An 18,940-nucleotide genomic window follows, 5' to 3' on the forward strand; every position below is an offset into this window, starting at 1 on the left:
ATCGCATAGTATCGTCGCTGCTCCGGGGCCGAGGGGAACATCCTCAAGGCGGAGGCCAGAGATGGCAGTCCGGTAGGCGGGCATCTCCCCGTCCGTTAGCTGGGCCTCCGCCAGGGCAGAATAATCAATGCCGGGTGCCACTTCTAAAACGGCATTGATGGCGGGGCGAGACAACGCGTCGGCCACCCGGTTTTCCTTCCCCTCGATGAAGCGGATGGAGGTGGTGAATTCCGAGATGTAGGCCAACTGGCGCTGCTGTCGGGCGGACCATGGGTCGGAGACCTTTGCCAGGGCGAACGTGAGCGGCTTGTGGTCCATGTAAGCGGTGAATGGGCGGCCCTCCAGAAAATAGCGGAAGTGGCGAACGGCCAGGTACAGGGCGAGGAGCTCGCGGTCGAAGGCGCTGTACTTCCTCTGGGCGTTGTTGAGGTGCCGGCTGAAGAAGGCCAGGGGGCGCCAACCCCCGTCCGTCAGTTGCTCCAGTACGGCACCAACCGCCAACTCTGAGGCGTCCACCGTAAGGGCGGTTGGGGCATCCTCCCGTGGGTGAACCAGCAGCACAGCCCGAGCCAGGGCCTCCTTCGCGCCGTCAAAGGCTGTTACCGCCTCGTCGGTCCACACGACGTTCTTACGCTTGCCCGCCAGCAGCTCGTATAGCGACCGCATGATGTGGGCTGCGGATGGCAGGAACCGGTGATAAAAGGCCACCATGCCGACGAACTCCTGCAGGCCACGTACTGAGGACGGACAGGGAAACCGGCGGATGGCGTCTACTTTGTCCGGCAGGGGAACCGCGCCTTGTGAAGACACACGGTTGCCGAGAAAGTCAATTGTGGCCACGCCAAAGCGGCACTTGGCGAGGTTTATAGCCAACCCGTGCTCGCTGAGCCGCTGGAAGAGCTGCCGGAGGTGGGCACAGTGCTCCTGCCGCGAGCGGCTGGCTACCAACATGTCGTCAAGGTAGACAAACAGGAAATCCAGCCCGCGACACACGCCGTTCATTAACCGCTGAAATGACTGCGCGGCGTTCTTGAGGCCGAACGGCATCCGTACGAACTCGTAGAGTCCGAACGGCGTGATGATTGCCATCTTGGGCACATCTTCCGGGTGGACCGGGATCTGGTTGTAGCCTCGCACCAGATCCACCTTCGAGAATATCGTGGCCCCGGCCAAATGTGCGTTGAAGTCCTGGATGTGGGGCACGGGGTATCGGTCCTCGGCGGTAGCGACGTTCAGCCGCCGATAATCCCCGCAAGGTCTCCAGCCCCCGTTTGCCTTGGGGACCATGTGGAGTGGGGATGCCCATGGGCTGTTGGAAGGGCGGACGATCCCCAAGGACTCCATCGTGCGGAACTCCTCTCGTGCCAGGCGTAGCTTTTCAGGCGGCAGTCGGCGTGCTCGTGCGTGGAGGGGTGGGACGGTAGTTACTATGTAATGGAACACCCCGTGCTTGGGGGTCGACGACCGGAATTGCGGGGCCATAATGTCTGGAAACTCCGCCCGAACCCGAGCGAAATGGGAGTCCACGGACGACAGTGGGCGTACAACGGGCTCATTCAGCCGCAGCGCAATGGGCTCCATCGTGGCGGAGTGGACCAAGCGCTGCTGCCTGACGTCCACCAGGAGAGAATGAGCCCGCAGAAAGTCAGCCCCGAGCAACGGCTGGGAGACGTCGGCGATTGTAAACTGCCACGTGAAATGGCTGGCGCCGAAAACGATGTGGACCATGCGGACGCCATAAGTCCGAATGTGGCTCCCTTTTGCAGCGGTGAGGATGGGCCCCCCGCCTCCCAGAATGAATGTCCAGCAGCGAAGGGGGCAGGACGCCCAGCTCCGCCCCGGTATCCACGAGGAAGCGGCCCCCGGAGCGCCGATCCCAGGCGAAGAGGCGGTGAATCTGGCCGGCCGCCACGGGGACTATTGGCAGCCGGCCCCGGCGTTTCCCAGGAACGTGCACGGTTGGCGGCATTGTCGGGCTGCAGCACCCCAGCGCTGGTGGTAATAACACCAGTGCCTCCTGCTGGTGCTGTCTGGAGCCTGCTGGTGTTGGACTGCAGGTGCATGTGCGGGTGCAGGACCCGCAATGGCCACCGGGGGCGATCTCGCAGGCCTCCGTGGCGTAGCTGTCACTCCTTCCACAGCTCCCCCACCCGACCGGAGAAAATTGGGCGCTTCTCGTGTGCCGTTTAGCACGCTGACGTCATCACGGCGCGCCGCCCACAGCGCGTCCGCGCGCCTGCCGAGGGCCCGGGTGTCTGCAAAGGAGGCGTCGGTAAGCTGCAGGCGAATGCCGGCAACAGGTGCAGGTAGGTGTATTCAAACATCAGGCACGGTCTGTGCCCGTCGAGCAGCGCGACCATCTCCTTCAGGAGGCTAGATGGGCGCCGGTCACCGAGGCCTGGCATGTGGAGGAGCCTTTCGGCCCGCTCCATTCGGGTTAGCCCGTAGGTTTGGAGCAGCAGCTCCTTAAGGGCTTCATATTTATCGTGGGCCGGGGGGTCCTGGAGGAACTCCGTTACCTCTTCGGCCGTGTCCTGGTCAAGGGCTCCCACCAGGTGGAAAAAACGGGTGTCATCCGTTGTGTTGCCCCGCAGCTGGAACTGGGCCTCCGCTTGGTAAAACCAAACGCGAGCCCGGGTGGTCCAGAAGGTCGACAGCTGCGGCCTGGTCGGCCTGCGAGCCGGACGGACAGTCGGCTATCCATCGTTTGTCCATCCTAGTATGAATGGACCGTCGAGGTCACCAATGTGGCGCGTCGATAGAGGCCCGAAATAAAGGCAAGGAGCCAGGTATTTCGGGGGCGTTATGTTTTATTATACCTCGGTTATCAGACGGGTCGAGTCTGCCGGAATGGCTTCGCGCCCAAAACCTTGTCCTTATATACATGGTACCGGACCGCCCCCCTGGACTGGTCCATTCCCGTGCCGAGGGGTCGGTAGTAGTATGGCCCGACCCTTGGGAGCCGCCACAGTATATTAATGATTTGGACGAGGGAATTGAATGCAACATCTCTAAGTTTGCGGATGACACGAAGCTGGGTGGCAGTGTTAGCTGCGAGGAGGATGCTAGGAGGCTGCAGAGTGACTTGGATAGATTAGGTGAGTGGGCAAATGCATGGCAGATGCAATATAATGTGGATAAATGTGAGGTTTTCCACTTTGGCGGCAAGAACAGGAAAACAGAGTATTACCTGAATGGTGACCGATTGGGAGAAGGGGAGATGCAACGTGACCTGGGTGTCATGGTGCACCAGTCATTGAAAGCAAGCATGCAGGTGCAGCAGGCAGTGAAGAAAGCGAATGGTATGTTGGCATTCATAGCAAGAGGATTTGAGTTTAGGAGCAGGGAGGTTCTGCTGCAGTTGTACAGGGCCTTGGTGAGACCGCACCTGGAGTATTGTGTGCAGTTTTGGTCTCCTAACCTGAGGAAAGACGTTCTTGCCTTAGAGGGAGTACAGAGAAGGTTCACCAGATTAATCCCTGGGATGGCGGGACTTGCATATGAGGAAAGACTGGATAGACTGGGCTTGTACTCGCTGGAATTTAGAAGACTGAGGGGGGATCTTATAGAAACATATAAAATTCTTAAGGGGTTGGAGAGGCTAGATGCGGGAAGATTGTTCCCGATGTTGGGGGAGTCCAGAACCAGGGGTCACAGCTTAAGGATAAGGGGGAAGTCTTTTAGGACCGAGATGAGAAAACATTTCTTCACACGGAGAGTGGTGAGTCTGTGGAATTCTCTGCCACAGAAGGTAGTTGAGGCCAGTTCATTGGCTATATTTAAGAGGGAGTTAGATGTGGCCCTTTTTGCTAAAGGGATCAGGGGGTATGGAGAGAAGGCAGGCACAGGCTACTGAGCTGGATGATCAGCCATGATCATATTGAATGGCGGTGCAGGCTCGAAGGGCCGAATGGCCTACTCCTGCACCTATTTTCTATGTTTCTATGAGTCAATGGCAGAATAAGCTGTTTGGCATTGGCAGAGAAGATTTGGCAGATTTTTCATGGGCGCAACCCACATACTCAGCTCTGCTGCTCATCCCACAAATGCATGTTCCTTACAAATGTGGCACCATTTAAAAGGGAAATGTGGCACCATTTAAAAGGGAAATAAACAGGCTTTCCAACGGTATAAGATTTATTGCCAAGAAGCATTGTTATAACAAAGAAATAATCTACCAAACACAAATTTCCTTACTTTTTGTGCTATGTTTAGTGCTGGAAAATGGTATTGAGGTGCAGGATCAGCTATGGTCTTGATAAATGACGATGCATGCTCAAAGGGCCATTAACCTATTCCTGGTCCTATTTCTATATCCTCCCCGAAGAACATTGGTTCATAAGTTCATGAGTGATAGGAGCAGAATTAGGCCATTTTGCCTAGTCTACTCCACCATTCAATCATGGCTGATCTACCTTTCCCTCCTGACCCCATTCTCCTGCCTTTTCCCCATAACCCCTGAAACCAGTACTAATCAAGAATCTATCTATCTCTGCGTTAAAAATATCCACTGACTTGGTCTCTGTAGCCTTCTGAGGCGGTCAATTAGTGTGCTGGTCATTGCTACGTTAGATTATTTGTTTATTTTTGTAAAGCTATATTTTGGGAGGCAGTTTTAAACATAATGAAAATTATTTTTTTTTGGTGTTAAATTTAGTATGTCTGTTTAACCTGTCTGGCTGGCTCAACTAGCTACACTTCCCAAAGTTGGCACTATCCTTTTAAACTTTATTAGGAGGTATATTGCCATTCTTAAAACAATATTATTAAAAAATCTAAATCGCAGCAACCCTCCCCTCATCAACCTGGAAGTTCTTCATGAATAAACCTTTATGTAGCAAAGACCATATCTAATTTGGTCATTAATTAAGTTGATCATTGAAGGAAAGGGAATGGCAAGTTATTAGAAATAGGTGGGGACATGAGATTAGATTTGTTCCCCTGGTGGATTAATACGAGAAGTGTAATATTGCAATTCATAATCTGTCTTTCAATCATTCTTTGTCAAATATTTCTTCCTTTATAGTTTGACGATGAAATTCTGTTTTGAATCACGGAAATGGTTAAGCTTTTGATCAATTGTAAAGATGATCTCTTGCTAAAATATAAATTATATTATTGCTGTTTGCCTTTCGGTACATATCATTCCTTGCATTGTGTTTTATTAGGAAGCAAAATGAACAATATAAATGTTGTGTACACTTCGTGGTCTAATCTGAAGAAGACTGGTGATATGGATGTTGGACAAATAGGATTTCACAGGCAAAAAGAGGTAAATATGACACCAGAACCAAGAGGAGCAACACTAAATCCTTTGTTGACTGTTCACTTATGAGTGGTGACATTTAAATAAATAGTAATCAAAAATGTAACTGCTGGTATGAAGATATATATCTTCATCTTTATTGATCTGAAGTTCTGAAATAAGGAATTGTTCCTTTTGATTTATTGATTTATTTATTTTGTGTCTACTGCATTTAAATAGTAATGAAATTTCAACTTAACTCTTCGTGGAATAGTAATTTAATTGGCTGGGTATATTTAATATATCAATTGATTTTTAGATATGTGGGAATCCAAATACATTTGATGAATAATAGGCAAATTGTGATGAGGTAAAATCTCACGATCTTTAGAGTGGCAGAGCAGGCAGATGGGCTTGCTCTAATTTCAATGGTTAATTATGCAATTTAATTTTCATCACTTAGGTAAAGGTAATTACAGTGGAGAAAAAGATAAATGAAATTTTAAACCGATTGGAGAAAACCAAAAATGAAAGATTTCCAGATTTGAAAGCTGAAAAGGAATCCAGAGAACGCGAAGAGCAAAATGAAAGAAAAGCACAAGTTCAAGAATTGAAACGAAAGGAGAAAGAGGAGATAAAGAGGAGAAAAGAAGTGGAAGACCTTAGGTTTGTGTGGACATAGTGGTCAAGCACTCGCGTTGTCTTTCTGTAATTATATTTGGAGAAATTGTTCCTTTGCATGCAATCATCGTTGAATTGGCATAATGCAATGGCTGAAACAGAGATATAAGTATTAACAGTATCTCTGGACAAATAATGGATCCAGTATTGTTGCTAGTAAATGTAAGAACATAGGGAGGCTTAAAACAAATATAAGATTTGGATCAGATTCAGAATAAAATTCTTAGTTGGCATGAAGTGCATGGTAAACAATAAGTTCAATAGAAATCAAAATGGGGTAAAAAGGAAGTTACAGAAAGTAAAGGTTGCAGGAGCTTTTTAATTGCAAAATTTAAAGCATCTAAATTGTGTTGTATGTGAATGCAGTCATTCAGAATAAAATTGAAATTGTAACTTGGAAGATACAACAACAGAACTACAGATAAACTTTATACATGTTTAGTTATATTTTTCAGGAAAGAAAGTAGCAAAATGGACAATGTATAAAGGGGTTGTCTGCCAGTGACTAGTGGAGTTCCGCAAGGGTCGGTGCTGGGGCCGCTACTCTTCCCGTTGTATATTAATGATTTGAAGGCTTTGTGGCAAAGTTTGCGGATGATACGAAAATAGGTGGAGGGGCAGGTAGTGTAGAGAAAGCAGGGACTCTGCAGCAGGACTTGGACAGGTTGGGAGAGTGGACAGAGAAGTGGCAGATGGAATATAGTGTTGGAAAGTGTGGAGTCATGCATTTTGGTAGTAGGAATAAAAGTGTAGGCTATGTTCTAAATGGGGGTGAGAATCCAGAAATCAGAGGTACAAAGGCCTCAGAATTAAAGGACATTCTTTTAGGAAGGAGATGCAGAGAAATTTCTTTAGTCAGAGGGTGGTGAATCTTTGGAACTCTTTGCCACAGAAGGCTGTGGCCAAGTCAGTGGATATTTTTAAGGCAGAGATAGAATGATTCTTGATTAGTACAGGTGTCAGAGGTAATGGGGAGAAGGCAGGAGAATGGGGTTTACATGGAGAGATAGATCAGCCATGGATGAATGGCAGAGTAGACTTGATGGGCTGAATGACCTAATTCTTAAATTCTATTCCTAATGACCTTATTTACAACTAGAATAATGCTGAAACTAGAGTGTGCATGAGGAAAGTTAAGAAACAAGAAAATAATTCTATTTTATATGTGTGTATGTGTATATATATATATATATATATATATTTAAAAAACCCATCAAATGATTGTGATAAAAGGTGAGTTTGATTGTTGAAGAAAAACAGCAATAGTAGATAGCTCGAACTAACTAGGATAAAGGCATTCCTCCCAACTCTTCCGAATTTGGTGGAAAGTTTCCGCTTTCTTATTTCATTTCCACCACTCCGAGTTTGCCTCATATTTTTCCGCATTACAGTCGGTAATTGCAATTTGTCAATTTGGCCGCTAGAGGTCACTAGGGATTCCGCGAGAAATCCCTGCACCCTGGAAGTCTCCCCGAAAATGTGGCACCTAGGCTGGGCAAGGCAGCCAATCTCAACCTCATCGGGACTTCCACGGCCGATCGGTGGGGTGAATTTGCAACCTGCAGCCGGGGCTCTGAAACTCTAGCCCAGCTAGAGGCAGCACATCTATCCCCATAGCCGACTTCCTTGGCTGGCTGGATAAGCCAGCAAAGCTCTGGAACCAAGAGTTCCAGAAAATCAGTAGTGGAACTGTAATGAGAAAATATTACATTCAAGTGCAAGATTATATAACTAAATTATTTAAAATAATAAAAATGTTATTAGTGTACAGTGACATATTCACATTATTTTGTAATGACTGTTTTTACTTTGAAATGCACTAAAAGAGGCTTGAAACCGGTAATTTTGGGTGTAAATTTTCCCCAAAAAATCAGATTTTTGGGCCCCCTCTGCATGCCTCGCGCAAGTGCTCGGCTCTTTTCCTCTTTTTTTTAACCTCACTCACATGCGTAAAAAGTATAATAATCATAGGGAATATATTTAGCGACGCCTATATGGCGCCAGTGTGAAACGGCCTTTAGTGGTCAGTGGACAGGAGCTGAGTGATGAATTTTTATGCAAGGGTTCCCTGAGACGTGAAAAGGTTGAGAAACACTGTGCCAGATGGTATAGGAGTGATCAAATCTACCGACTGTTCTCGAATGGTCAATATCGATGCGTTGTATTGCGATCCTTGTTAGCACGGTCACAGACTAGCGCTATGAAATCCTTCCATATGCTTAGTTGAGTCGCATATATCAACTCTTTCTTCATAACTCTTTCTTTGGGCGGCACGGTAGCGCAGCGGTAGAGTTGCTGCTTTACAGCGAATGCAGCGCCGGAGACTCAGGTTCGATCCTGACTACGGGTGCTGCACTGTAAGGAGTTTGTACGTTCTCCCCGTGACCTGCGTGGGTTTTCTCCGAGATCTTCGGTTTCCTCCCACACTCCAAAGACGTACAGGTATGTAGGTTAATTGGCTGGGTAAATGTAAAAATTGTCCCTAGTGGGTGTGGGATGGTGTTAATGTGCGGGGATCGCTGGGCGGCACGGACTTGGAGGGCCGAAAAGGCCTGTTTCCGGCTGTATATATATGATATGATATGATATGATAACTTAGTCATACACTTTATGACCATTGTTCGTTTATTCAATACCAAGAGAATTGGGATGTGTAAGGAAAAAGCAAAGTAGAAAAAACAAAACAAAACAATTTTTTGTGTTGCAAAAAGTATCTCTGTTCAATAACCTTTCTATAAATAGCAGAATATACTCATGATAGGCCTGACATTGTACATATAGTCCAAGAACTACAGACTGGTGGAAATAATAATCATTTTTCACACATAAATATAGCGTATGCGCATTTGGCGGGCATACTTTCTTTTTGCTGAAAAGTTGCATTGTGTGCCATATTATGAATTTTGATGTAAAATTCTGAATTTTGGACATCGAAATTATGAATTTGTAAAATCAAATGTTGGGAGGTCTGTAAAGGTATCATCATCTGTAATCACAACACAAATTTTGTTCAGGATACTGAATAATTTGATTTTACTCTTGGACATGAAATGGGTAAAACATGTGTGAAAAAAATAAACCCAATATTGTCATTTGGTTCAGAATAAAACAAGGATATTGGAGTGGGTACTAACAAAGGTTTTTGTGATGCTTGATCACAAGCTCTAACGCAGCGGGAAAAAATATGTTTAATCTGTTTTGTATTAACTCCCTAGGTGCTATTCTACTCTTATGAAATCTGAAAAAATGAGTACCAATCAGGTAAGGTAAATTAATCGGGCGTTAAAGGTTTCCATATTAAACCATAGCTCAAAAATAATTTGGTTCTCTTATTGTTCATTTTGTCAAAATGAATGTACTTTATTTTTTGCATACAACTCATTCATTTGTCAAAGATCATGTTAAAACTACTAAAAGGGCAAAATCTGCTATATATTAACACTGAATCTGGAAGAAAAAGATGGAAATGTATTTATATATTGGGCTGTATCTTGTTCAATCCAGCCACTATTCTCACATTTTGTGGTCTCGCAGGTCCTAATGAGATTGTTTGCTGGGCCTTGGGTAAGTAGGCTTTGAGGTGCCACTGCTCGAAAACGCCTTTAAAAAACAAATTGATGTTTCCTGTCACAGATACTTCAAAAACATTCAAAAGGTTGAAGTAATTTTAAAATACTAAATTTGTGTAACACCTTTTTAGTTCTAAAAAATAGTTCTGACCATTAAAACTAAGTAAAATAAAAAAGAATAATTGCACTTTTTTCAGGTGAACCATTCCAATATATGCACTTTCATTATATTTAAAATTGAGGTGCTGGATGCAAAATGTATCAGACTCCTTGAGTTAAGTCCATTTGTGTGGAGTTCCTGGACCTGATGCTAGGTCCAGTGGTGGAATAAAAGGACTGTGGCAGATGCAGATCAAACTCCTTCCTGATTTCCACATTGCAGTGGACATGAATGAAAGCTTGGATGAGGCTGAGCTATATATAACAGCCGGCTGGCAATTCCAAAGACTAGCTGGCTGATGATTGGAATGATCTGGTCGAGTCCTTTTCAAAACTGCAGTTGATCTCGTAGTTTGGCAGCTGATAAAGTAGCCCCTTTTTAACAGCAGCTACTTGGCAGCTAATTTGTACATGTAGCAAAGTCCAACAAACAGCCATGCAAATGATTGGAAAATCTTGAGTTTGCAAGAAACTGCAGATGCTGCCATCTTGAGCAAAATTAAAAAGGGTGGAGGAACTCAGCAGGTCAGGCAACATCGATGTAGGGGATGGATAGAGGATACTTCAAGTTGGGACCCTTCAGACTGATCATAAAATCATGTTAGTTGAGGGATTAATGTTGATAGTTACAGTGGGGAAAGCTCCCTAGCTTTTTGGGGGGATCTTCTGTATCCATTTAAAGACCAGGCTGAGTTTGGTCCCAGCAGAGACTCCTCAACTCAAGTGCAGTCTCACAGAGTCAACTTCAGTTTAGTTTAATTTATTGTCACGTGAAAAGCTTTTGTTGCGTACTAACCAGACAGTAGAAAATTCAACACATGATTACAGTTAATCCATTCAATATAACTTAGATTTTGTGCGAGAATTTCTTGAGTGGCGTGACTTGGAAAAAATAGTGATGATGCTTAGTTTTATATCCAGAATGAAGACAATGCTTATGTCATTTAAAGAATGAAAATTGTCCCAGATATTGATTTTGGTGCTAAAGTCTTTTTACCTTTCCCATAACCATTGAATTATATAGTATGCAATTGTCCTGCAGTTAATAACGTTGGAGTGCTCCTACACTTACTCTTTCCAGATTGTATGAAGACTTCTCTGTTCAAATGAAGTGCCAATGTGAAATTGCACACCCTATTAATAAATGAGCTCAAAGTAGACTTCTACCAACATTAGATTTGGGTTTTTTATTATTATTGTCACTTGCCATATGTCAACGAATAGGCAGGATTTATAAAATTATGCAGATAGAAGATATTAAAATAAGAATCAATCTTCAAAATGGCAAAGCAACTTGTTCACAATTTAACTTGCAAGCAGCAAAAACAAAGTGCTGGTGGAACTCTGCAGCATTGGCGGAGGGAAATGGAAAGAACACAGTTTTGAATCAAGACCCTTCTTTGGACTGATCACATTTCATTTTCCAGTGTCCATTTTCCTCCACAAACGCTGTTTGATCTGCTGAGTTCCTCCAGCACTTTGTATTTTGCTCAAGATTCCAGCATCTGCGCAACCAATTATCATGTAGGACATTTTGATCAATACCATGGAAGATAATAGATGAATGCCCATGTATAGGAAGGAACTGCAGATGCTGGTTTACACTGCAGATAGACACAAAATGCTGGAGTAACTCAGCAGGACAGGTAGCATATAATAGAGAGAACGAATAGGTGACATTTGGGTCAAGACCCTTCTTCAGTCTGCGAGTCATGGGAGAGGGAAATGAGATATGGAAGGGTAGCACATCATTTCGCTTGGACAGCATCTCATTTTTCGCTTGGGCTGCTTACAACCCAGCAGTATGAATTTTGACTTCTCTAACATCAAGTAACATTTGCTTTCCCTCTCTCATAGAAACATAGAAACATAGAAAATAGGTGCAGGAGTAGGCCCTTCGAGCCTGCACCGCCATTCAATATGATCATGGCTGATCATCCAACTCAGTATCCCGTACCTGCCTTCTCTCCATACCCCCTGATCCCTTTAGCCACAAGGGCCACATCTAACTCCCTCTTAAATATAGCCAATGAACTGGCCTCAACTACCTTCTGTGGCAGAGAATTCCACAGATTCACCACTCTCTGTGTGAAAAAAAACGTTCTCATCTCGGTCCTAAAAGACTTCGCCCTTAAGCTGTGACCCCTGGTTCTGGACTTCCCCAACATCGGGAACAATAATCTGTGACCTGTCCTTCCCCCACCCTAGTTCTCCTAATAGTTTCACTGTCCCCTGATTGGTTTTACTGTTTGTATGCCTCATTGTCACCCTCCTCTCATCCAACAATGAACCATTGTACATTTCATAGAAACATAGAAAATAGGTGCAGGAGGAGTCTATTCGGCCCTTCGAGCCAGCACCGCCATTCAGTGTCATGGCTGATCGTCTACAATCAATAACTCGTGCCTGCCTTCTCCCCATATCCCTTGATTCCACTAGCCCCGAGAGCTCTATCTAACTCTCTCTTAAATCCATTCAGTGATTTGGCCTCCACTGCCCTCTGTGGCAGAGAATTGCACAAATTCACAACTCTCTGGGTGAAAAAGTTCCTTCTCACCTCAGTTTTAAATGGCCTCCCCTTTATTCTAAGACTGTGGCCCCTGGTTCTGGACTCGCCCAACATTGGGAACATTTTTCCTGCATCTAGCTTGTCCAGTCCTTTTATAATTTTATATGTTTCTATAAGATCCCCTCTCATCCTTCTAAACTCCAGTGAATACAAGCCTAGTCTTTTCAATCTTTCCTCATATGGCAGTCCCGCCATCCCAGGGATCAATCTCGTGAACCTACGCTGCACTGCCTCAATTACAAGGATGTCCTTCCTCAAATTAGGAGACCAAAACTGCACACAATACTCCAGATGTGGTCTTACCAGGGCCCTATACAACTGCAGAAGAACCTCTTTACTCTTATACTGAAATCCTCTCGTTATGAAGGCCAACTACCTGCTGTACCTGCACGCCAACGTTCAGTGACTGGTGTACAAGGACACCCAGGTCTCACTGCACTTCCCCCTTACCTAACCTAACACCATTGAGATAATAATCTGCCTCCTTGTTTTTGCCACCAAAGTGGATAACCTCACATTTATCTATATGATACTGCATCTGCCACGCATCTGCCCACTTACTCAACCTGTCCAGGTCACCCTGCAACTTCCTAACATCCTCTTCACAGTTCACACTGCCACCCAGCTTTGTGTCATCTGCAAACTTGCTAGTGTTGCTTCTAATTCCCTCATCCAAATCATTAATATATATGGTAAACAGTTGCAGCCCCAACACCGAGACTTGCGGCACTCCACTCGCCACTGCCTGCCATTCTGAAAAGGACCCGTTTACTCCTACTCTTTGCTTCCTGTCTGCCAACCAATTTTCTATCCATGTCAATACCCTACCTCCAATACCATGTGCTCTAATTTTGCTCACCAATCTCCCGTGTGGGACCTTATCAAAGGCTTTCTGGAAGTCTAGATACACTACATCCACTGGCTCCCCTTCATCCATTTTGCTTGTCACATCCCCAAAAAATTCCAGATTGGTCAAGCATAATTTCCCTTTCATAAATCCATGCTGACTTGGACTTATCCTTTTACTGCTATCCAAATGCACCGTTATTACCTCTTTAATAATTGACTCCAGTATCTTCCCCACCACCGATGTCAGGCTAACTGGTCTGTAATTCCCTGTTTTCTCTCTCGCTCCTTTCTTGAAAAGTGGGATAACATTAGCTATCCTCCAATCCACAGGAACTAATCATGAATCTATTGAACATTGGAAAATGATCACCAATGCGTCCACTATGTCTAGAGCCACCTCCCTGAGTACCCTGGGATGCAGACCATCAGGCCCAGGGGATTTATCAACCTTCAGTCCCATTGGTCTACCCCAATACTATTTCTTGCCTAATGCAAATTTCTTTCAGTTCCTCTACCCCCCTAGATCCTCTGTCCTCTAGTACCTCTGGGAGATTGTTTCTTCTGCTTCTTCTTCTTGTGTTTGATGCAGCAGAAATTATGTAACGCCCTCCAGGCGCTGTAGCCAGTGCAATGTGCTGTTGTCGAGGGCCGTGAGGTCTACCCCTCCACCAGGGGGACGGAGGACAGTGCAGTCGAAAATGCCGTGCTGCGCTGTTTGCTGGTCTGCTTCACACACGCAGGCTGCTGATGGACGCAACCCCCAAAGATGCATGTTGGCATTGAACCGGCTGACCCCTGTGCGGAGCCGGTTCAGTGCGACCCACTCTTTGCGGGGCATGTCCGAGCCGGGTGGGGCTGTGGTGTTCAGTGCGACAGTGAATTGAGGGCTCATGTTGTCGACCTCCCCGTGGTGAGCCCTGTCAACTGACCTCAGTCAGGCGAACGACAACAAACAGAGACAGCAGAAGTGGAGATTGTTTGTGACTTCCTTAGTGAAGACAGATCCGAAGTAACTGTTCAACCCTTCTGCCATTTCCTTGTCCATCGTCTGCTTTGATCTGTTCTTTTCACACCTTACATGTTCTTTGTACCCTTCCATATCTCGTCAGTCTGAAGGATCTCGACCTGAAACGTCACCCATTTCTTCTCTCCAGGCATGCTGCCTGTCCCGCTGAGTTACTTCAGCATTTTGTGTCTATTTTCAATGCCTGTGTATAATTGGCCCACATTGAAACAGCTGGGTAGATCATGTTATACACACGTAATGCATGCGTTGTGGTAGTACAAAAGAGAAAAAACACAGAACGTAGACTTGGAATTGAGATTTGTAGGAATGGAACAATTACAATGAATGGCAGGAGAGAATCTGCAGGAGATCGCTCGCAAAGAGTCACTGTGCTCCAGTGCCAGCCAGATCTCAATGTCGGGAAACCAAGTTGCATTTCCTTATCACTTTATCATTTCAAGTATTTCTGCTCATTTCTGGCACTTGAACCTGCAAAACTGAAATTAAAAATAGAAAACTAATTTGCAATGTAAACAAAAATAATTTCTCTGATTTTCCTTTCTTTCTAGGATTGTGGTTACGACTCTGATGATTTTATGTAAAGTCCACTGACTGCTAAAAGATAGACATTTTAAATTGGAGGATTTTCAGGCCTGCCAAAATCCCTTTTGCTTTTGACAACTGCTTGAGGGACAAGTATCTTTTTGGAGTATCAAGATTTTTGCCTTGTTCTGTGATCTACTAAGAGGAAAATGAAACTTGTAAGCATTCGTTCCATTCGATTGAATTTCAAATGTGCAAACTCAATTTTGATGAGCTTGGTATGTATGGATGCTTATTTAGGAGAATGGCTTGTTGCTGGAAACATTTTTGCTGGAATATTTAAATACCTAAAACATGAACTATTAAAATAATGAAGTCTCATTCAAGAGAAATGTCCATTTTTGGGGGGAGAGGGGGGCAATGTCCACAAGAGTGTTTATCGTCACGTTATTTTGTACCTGGCACAAAGTTAAAGCGGTGTGAAATGTTTTCTTTGAGGATGTCTCTGATCTTCTACTTGATTATGCTTAATAGATACAATGCTGAACACAACCTACTGAAATCATACTGCATTTATGTAAAAAGAATAAATGCACCATTAATTATAAATATCAGGATATGAAAAAAGAATGTGTCCTATAGCTGAAAGGTTCATCTGTAGTTTGATTAATCGATACTGGTTAACTTGATGTCTTTCATATTTTACTTATGTATACTTTTCTAAGTTACTGAGGAATGAATATTCTCCGGACTAACACTTCTTGTCATAGAATCAGTACAGTTGATGCATGCTCTCTTCCCCTCCACTGTAGAAGACTTACCGTGGCAAGACTACACCTGATCTCCATTCTATGATATAATGATGTGTTGCATGGTACATATGTTGCATCTTATTTTAACTTTTGTTCTGTTGAACCTAACTCAGGACAAACGGTAACAAGAGTGATCACCCAAAACAAAACTATTTTGAGATGTATTTGATCTTTTCTGATGTTAATTGGTTGTTGGGTTTCTTCCACAAAATTCAAGCTGCTTTTCATGGATGTTTTGTGATTTAATAAATCATAGGGAAACCCTAGCTCAAATTATTTTTTGGGCATTAAGGCTCTACACTGAATTTTGAGCACATGCAAGATTTGACATTCGGTAGTTTTTGTTCCAATACTCTATAACAGAATATCCACAACTATTGCATTGTTGTCATATTAATTCCTTGTTAAGTATTTGCGTCACACAACTGCAATGTCTTTAGAGCCACAATGTGCCCTTGTTTGAAATCATCTGTGGTTTTGCAAAGTCTAATGATGGTCAGGTCTACTGGCCATGGATGAACAAGTTGAACAATGTTTACGTGCCTACTAGAAAGACAAAGTCTCTAGTTGCTGCTAGACTATTATCAGTACATGTTTGTACATCAAGCCAACTTTTATTGTAAAACATGGAACAAAATGTTTTAAATTGTAGAACCTATTTCAAACCAGAATTGTCAAAGGTTTTGCAAAATCTTTTGTATATTTAGGTTACTGTCCAAGATTGTTTTCTTCCTTCATCTGTAATTATCTGCTGGAGAATCTAATCCGCTATCTCAATCTACCTTGCCCTCTTCAACAGCCTTCACCACGAAAAATATCTTTAATAATCTGTTCACTGATATTTCTGGCTATTTCTTTAGGAAGACAATTCATGGTCTTGACGATACAGTCTCCAACATCCCTTCATCCAACATCGTCCATGTTTCCCCATACCCAGCAAACCTATTTCAGGTACTTTACAACACAACCATCTTTCTAAACTCTACTTGTCGTTATTTCGGCCTACTTGGCCCACTACACAGTCTTTATTCACTCTGTAAGCTTGTGCACCACTATGGTTGTTGATCTACTTGGTTGCCCTCCTCCACTTTTAATGATTGAATCCCATTGATGCCTTTTTCTTTCCTCTTGGTTGCCTGCCCTTTATGTCAACTCAATGAAAGGCTGGCTCATGGGATTAGCCATCCAACAGATTCAGTTTCCCCATTTGCACCTCAGTTTTAAACAGCAACCCCTTAAAACTATGTCCCCTTGTTTGAGACCTCCCACTTGTGGAAACAATTTGATGTCTATCTTGAAATACCCCCTTACAATTTTATGTTTCAATAAAATCACTCCTCATTTTCCCAAGCTCCCCCCAAAAATTCAACTAATCTGGCTGTTTGCAATAGAGCAACTCTCTCATCCCAAGAATTATTCTCGTGAATCTCTTCTGGACTGCCTCAAATGCTGATATGTATGTTTTTAAATAAGCAGACCAAAAACTACATAAAATGCACCAAATGCAGCATAGTAATAGTCCCCTGTACAATTGTAACCATACACTTATTTCAGGCTGAAGATGGGTTCTGACCCAAAACTTCACATATTCACATTCTCCAGAGATGCTGCCTGACATGCTGAGTTACTCCAGCACATTGTCTTATTTCTGTAAACCAGCACTTGCAATTCCTTGTCTCCACTTACTTCACTAATTTGCAATCTCTTTCCATTTAGAAATTGATCTGCCTTTTGTTTCCTCCCACCAAAGCGCATAACCTTGCATGTTCCTACATTTGACTCTATTTACCAAGTATTTGCTTGCTCATTCAACCTATTTATACCCAGTAACAATATCCTCAAGGCAGCACTTTTTTCACCTCATCAGCAAACTTGGATACCTTGCCCCTTCCTCCAAATCACAAACACATGGTAAACAATTGAGGACCAAGGACTAGCCCTTTGGGCATTCTACTAGATACATCTTTCCAGTCTGTAAAAGACACTTATTCATACTTTCTGCCCTCTGTGATAACCACTCTTCAGTCTGTTCACACATTCCCCCAATACTCTACGCACTCGTATACCAGCTTTTTTCTGCGACATTTTATAATATGCCTCTGTGGTCCTGACCTGAAATATCACCCATCCATGTTCTCTGGAGATGCTGCCTGGACTGCTGAGTTACTCCAGCACTGTGTTGTTTTGTAAACCAATATCTGCAGTTCCTTATATCTGCATAACACCCACCCATTGACCCTATCAACACTGATTGTTATATCCTCAAAGATGGTATTGGGGGTAGGGTATTGACATGGATAGAGAATTGGTTGGCAGACAGGAAGCAAAGAGTAGGAATAAATGGGTCCTTTTCAGAATGGCAGGCAGTGGAGAGTGGTGTGCTGCAAGGCTCGGTGTTGGGGCCGCAACTATTTACAATATATATTAATGATTCGGATGATGGAATTAGAAGTAACACTAGCACGTTTGCGGAGGACACAAAGCTGGGTGGTAGTGTGAATGCGAAGAGGATGTTAGGAAGTTGCGGGGTGACTTGGACAGGTTGTGTGACCTCAATGGTAACAGATTAGGTAAAGGGGAAGTGCAACGAGACCTGGGTGTCCTTGAACACCAGTCACTGAAAGTAAGCGTGCAGGTACAGCAGGCAGTGAAGAAAGTTAATGGCATGTTGGCCTTCATAACGAGAGGATTTGAGTACAGGAGCAAAGAAGTCCTTCTGCAGTTGCATAGAGCCTTGGTAAGACCATATCTGGAGTATTGTGTGCAGTTTTGGTCTCCTAATTTGAAGAAGGACGTCCTGGCTATTGAGGCAGTGCATTGTAGGTTCACGAGGTTAATTCCTGGGATGGAAGGACTGTCATATGAGGAAAGATTGGAAAGACGGCTTGTATTCACTGGAGTTTAGAAGGATGAGAGGGGATCTTTTAGAGACGTATAAAATCATAAAAGGACTAGACAAGCTAGATGCAGGCAAAATGTTCCCAATGTTGGGGGAGTCCAGAACCAGGGGACACAATCTAAGAATAAAGGGGAGGCCATTTAAAACTGAGGTGAGAAGAAACAATTTCACCCAGAGAGTTGTGAATTTGTGGAATTCTCTGCCACAGAGGGCAGTAGAGGTTAATTCACTGGATGAATTTAAAAGAGAGTTAGATAGAGCTCTAGGGGCTAGTGGAATCAAGGGATATGCGGAGAAGGCAGGCACAGGTTACTGATTGTGGATGATCACAATGAATGGCGGTGCTGGCTCGAAGGGCCAAATAGCCTCCTCCTGCACCTATTTTCTATGTTTATTTGTTTGAAATTTGCCAAATAATATCCCTTTCATAAAATCACACTTACCAGGTTTGATTATATTGCTTTTTATAACAACTAGTTATTTCTTACATAGATTCCAACAGCATTGCCACTGACATGTCCCCACCACTAACAGCCCCAGAGGCAACAGTCAACTAAAGACAATAGGTGCAGGAGTAGGCCATTCGAGCCAGCACCGCCATTCAATGT

At 44.1% G+C, this 18,940-nt stretch overlaps 1 protein-coding gene across 1 annotated transcript in view; it reads left to right on the forward strand.

Annotated features, from left to right (window-relative positions):
- ccdc25 (coiled-coil domain containing 25) overlaps positions 1-15,658 on the forward strand; it is a 30,818-nt gene extending 15,160 nt beyond the window's left edge. Inside the window, exons 6-9 of the mRNA XM_078399654.1 lie at positions 5,169-5,272; positions 5,709-5,911; positions 9,142-9,187; positions 14,648-15,658. Of these exons, the coding sequence (XP_078255780.1) occupies positions 5,169-5,272; positions 5,709-5,911; positions 9,142-9,187; positions 14,648-14,680 (386 nt within the window). The 3' untranslated portion in view covers positions 14,681-15,658. The remainder of the gene's footprint in view (positions 1-5,168; positions 5,273-5,708; positions 5,912-9,141; positions 9,188-14,647) is intronic.
- Positions 15,659-18,940: the final 3,282 nt, after the last annotated feature.

This window comes from Rhinoraja longicauda, chromosome 5, assembly GCF_053455715.1.
Source record: "Rhinoraja longicauda isolate Sanriku21f chromosome 5, sRhiLon1.1, whole genome shotgun sequence".
Classification (NCBI taxonomy): Eukaryota; Metazoa; Chordata; class Chondrichthyes; order Rajiformes; family Arhynchobatidae; genus Rhinoraja; species Rhinoraja longicauda.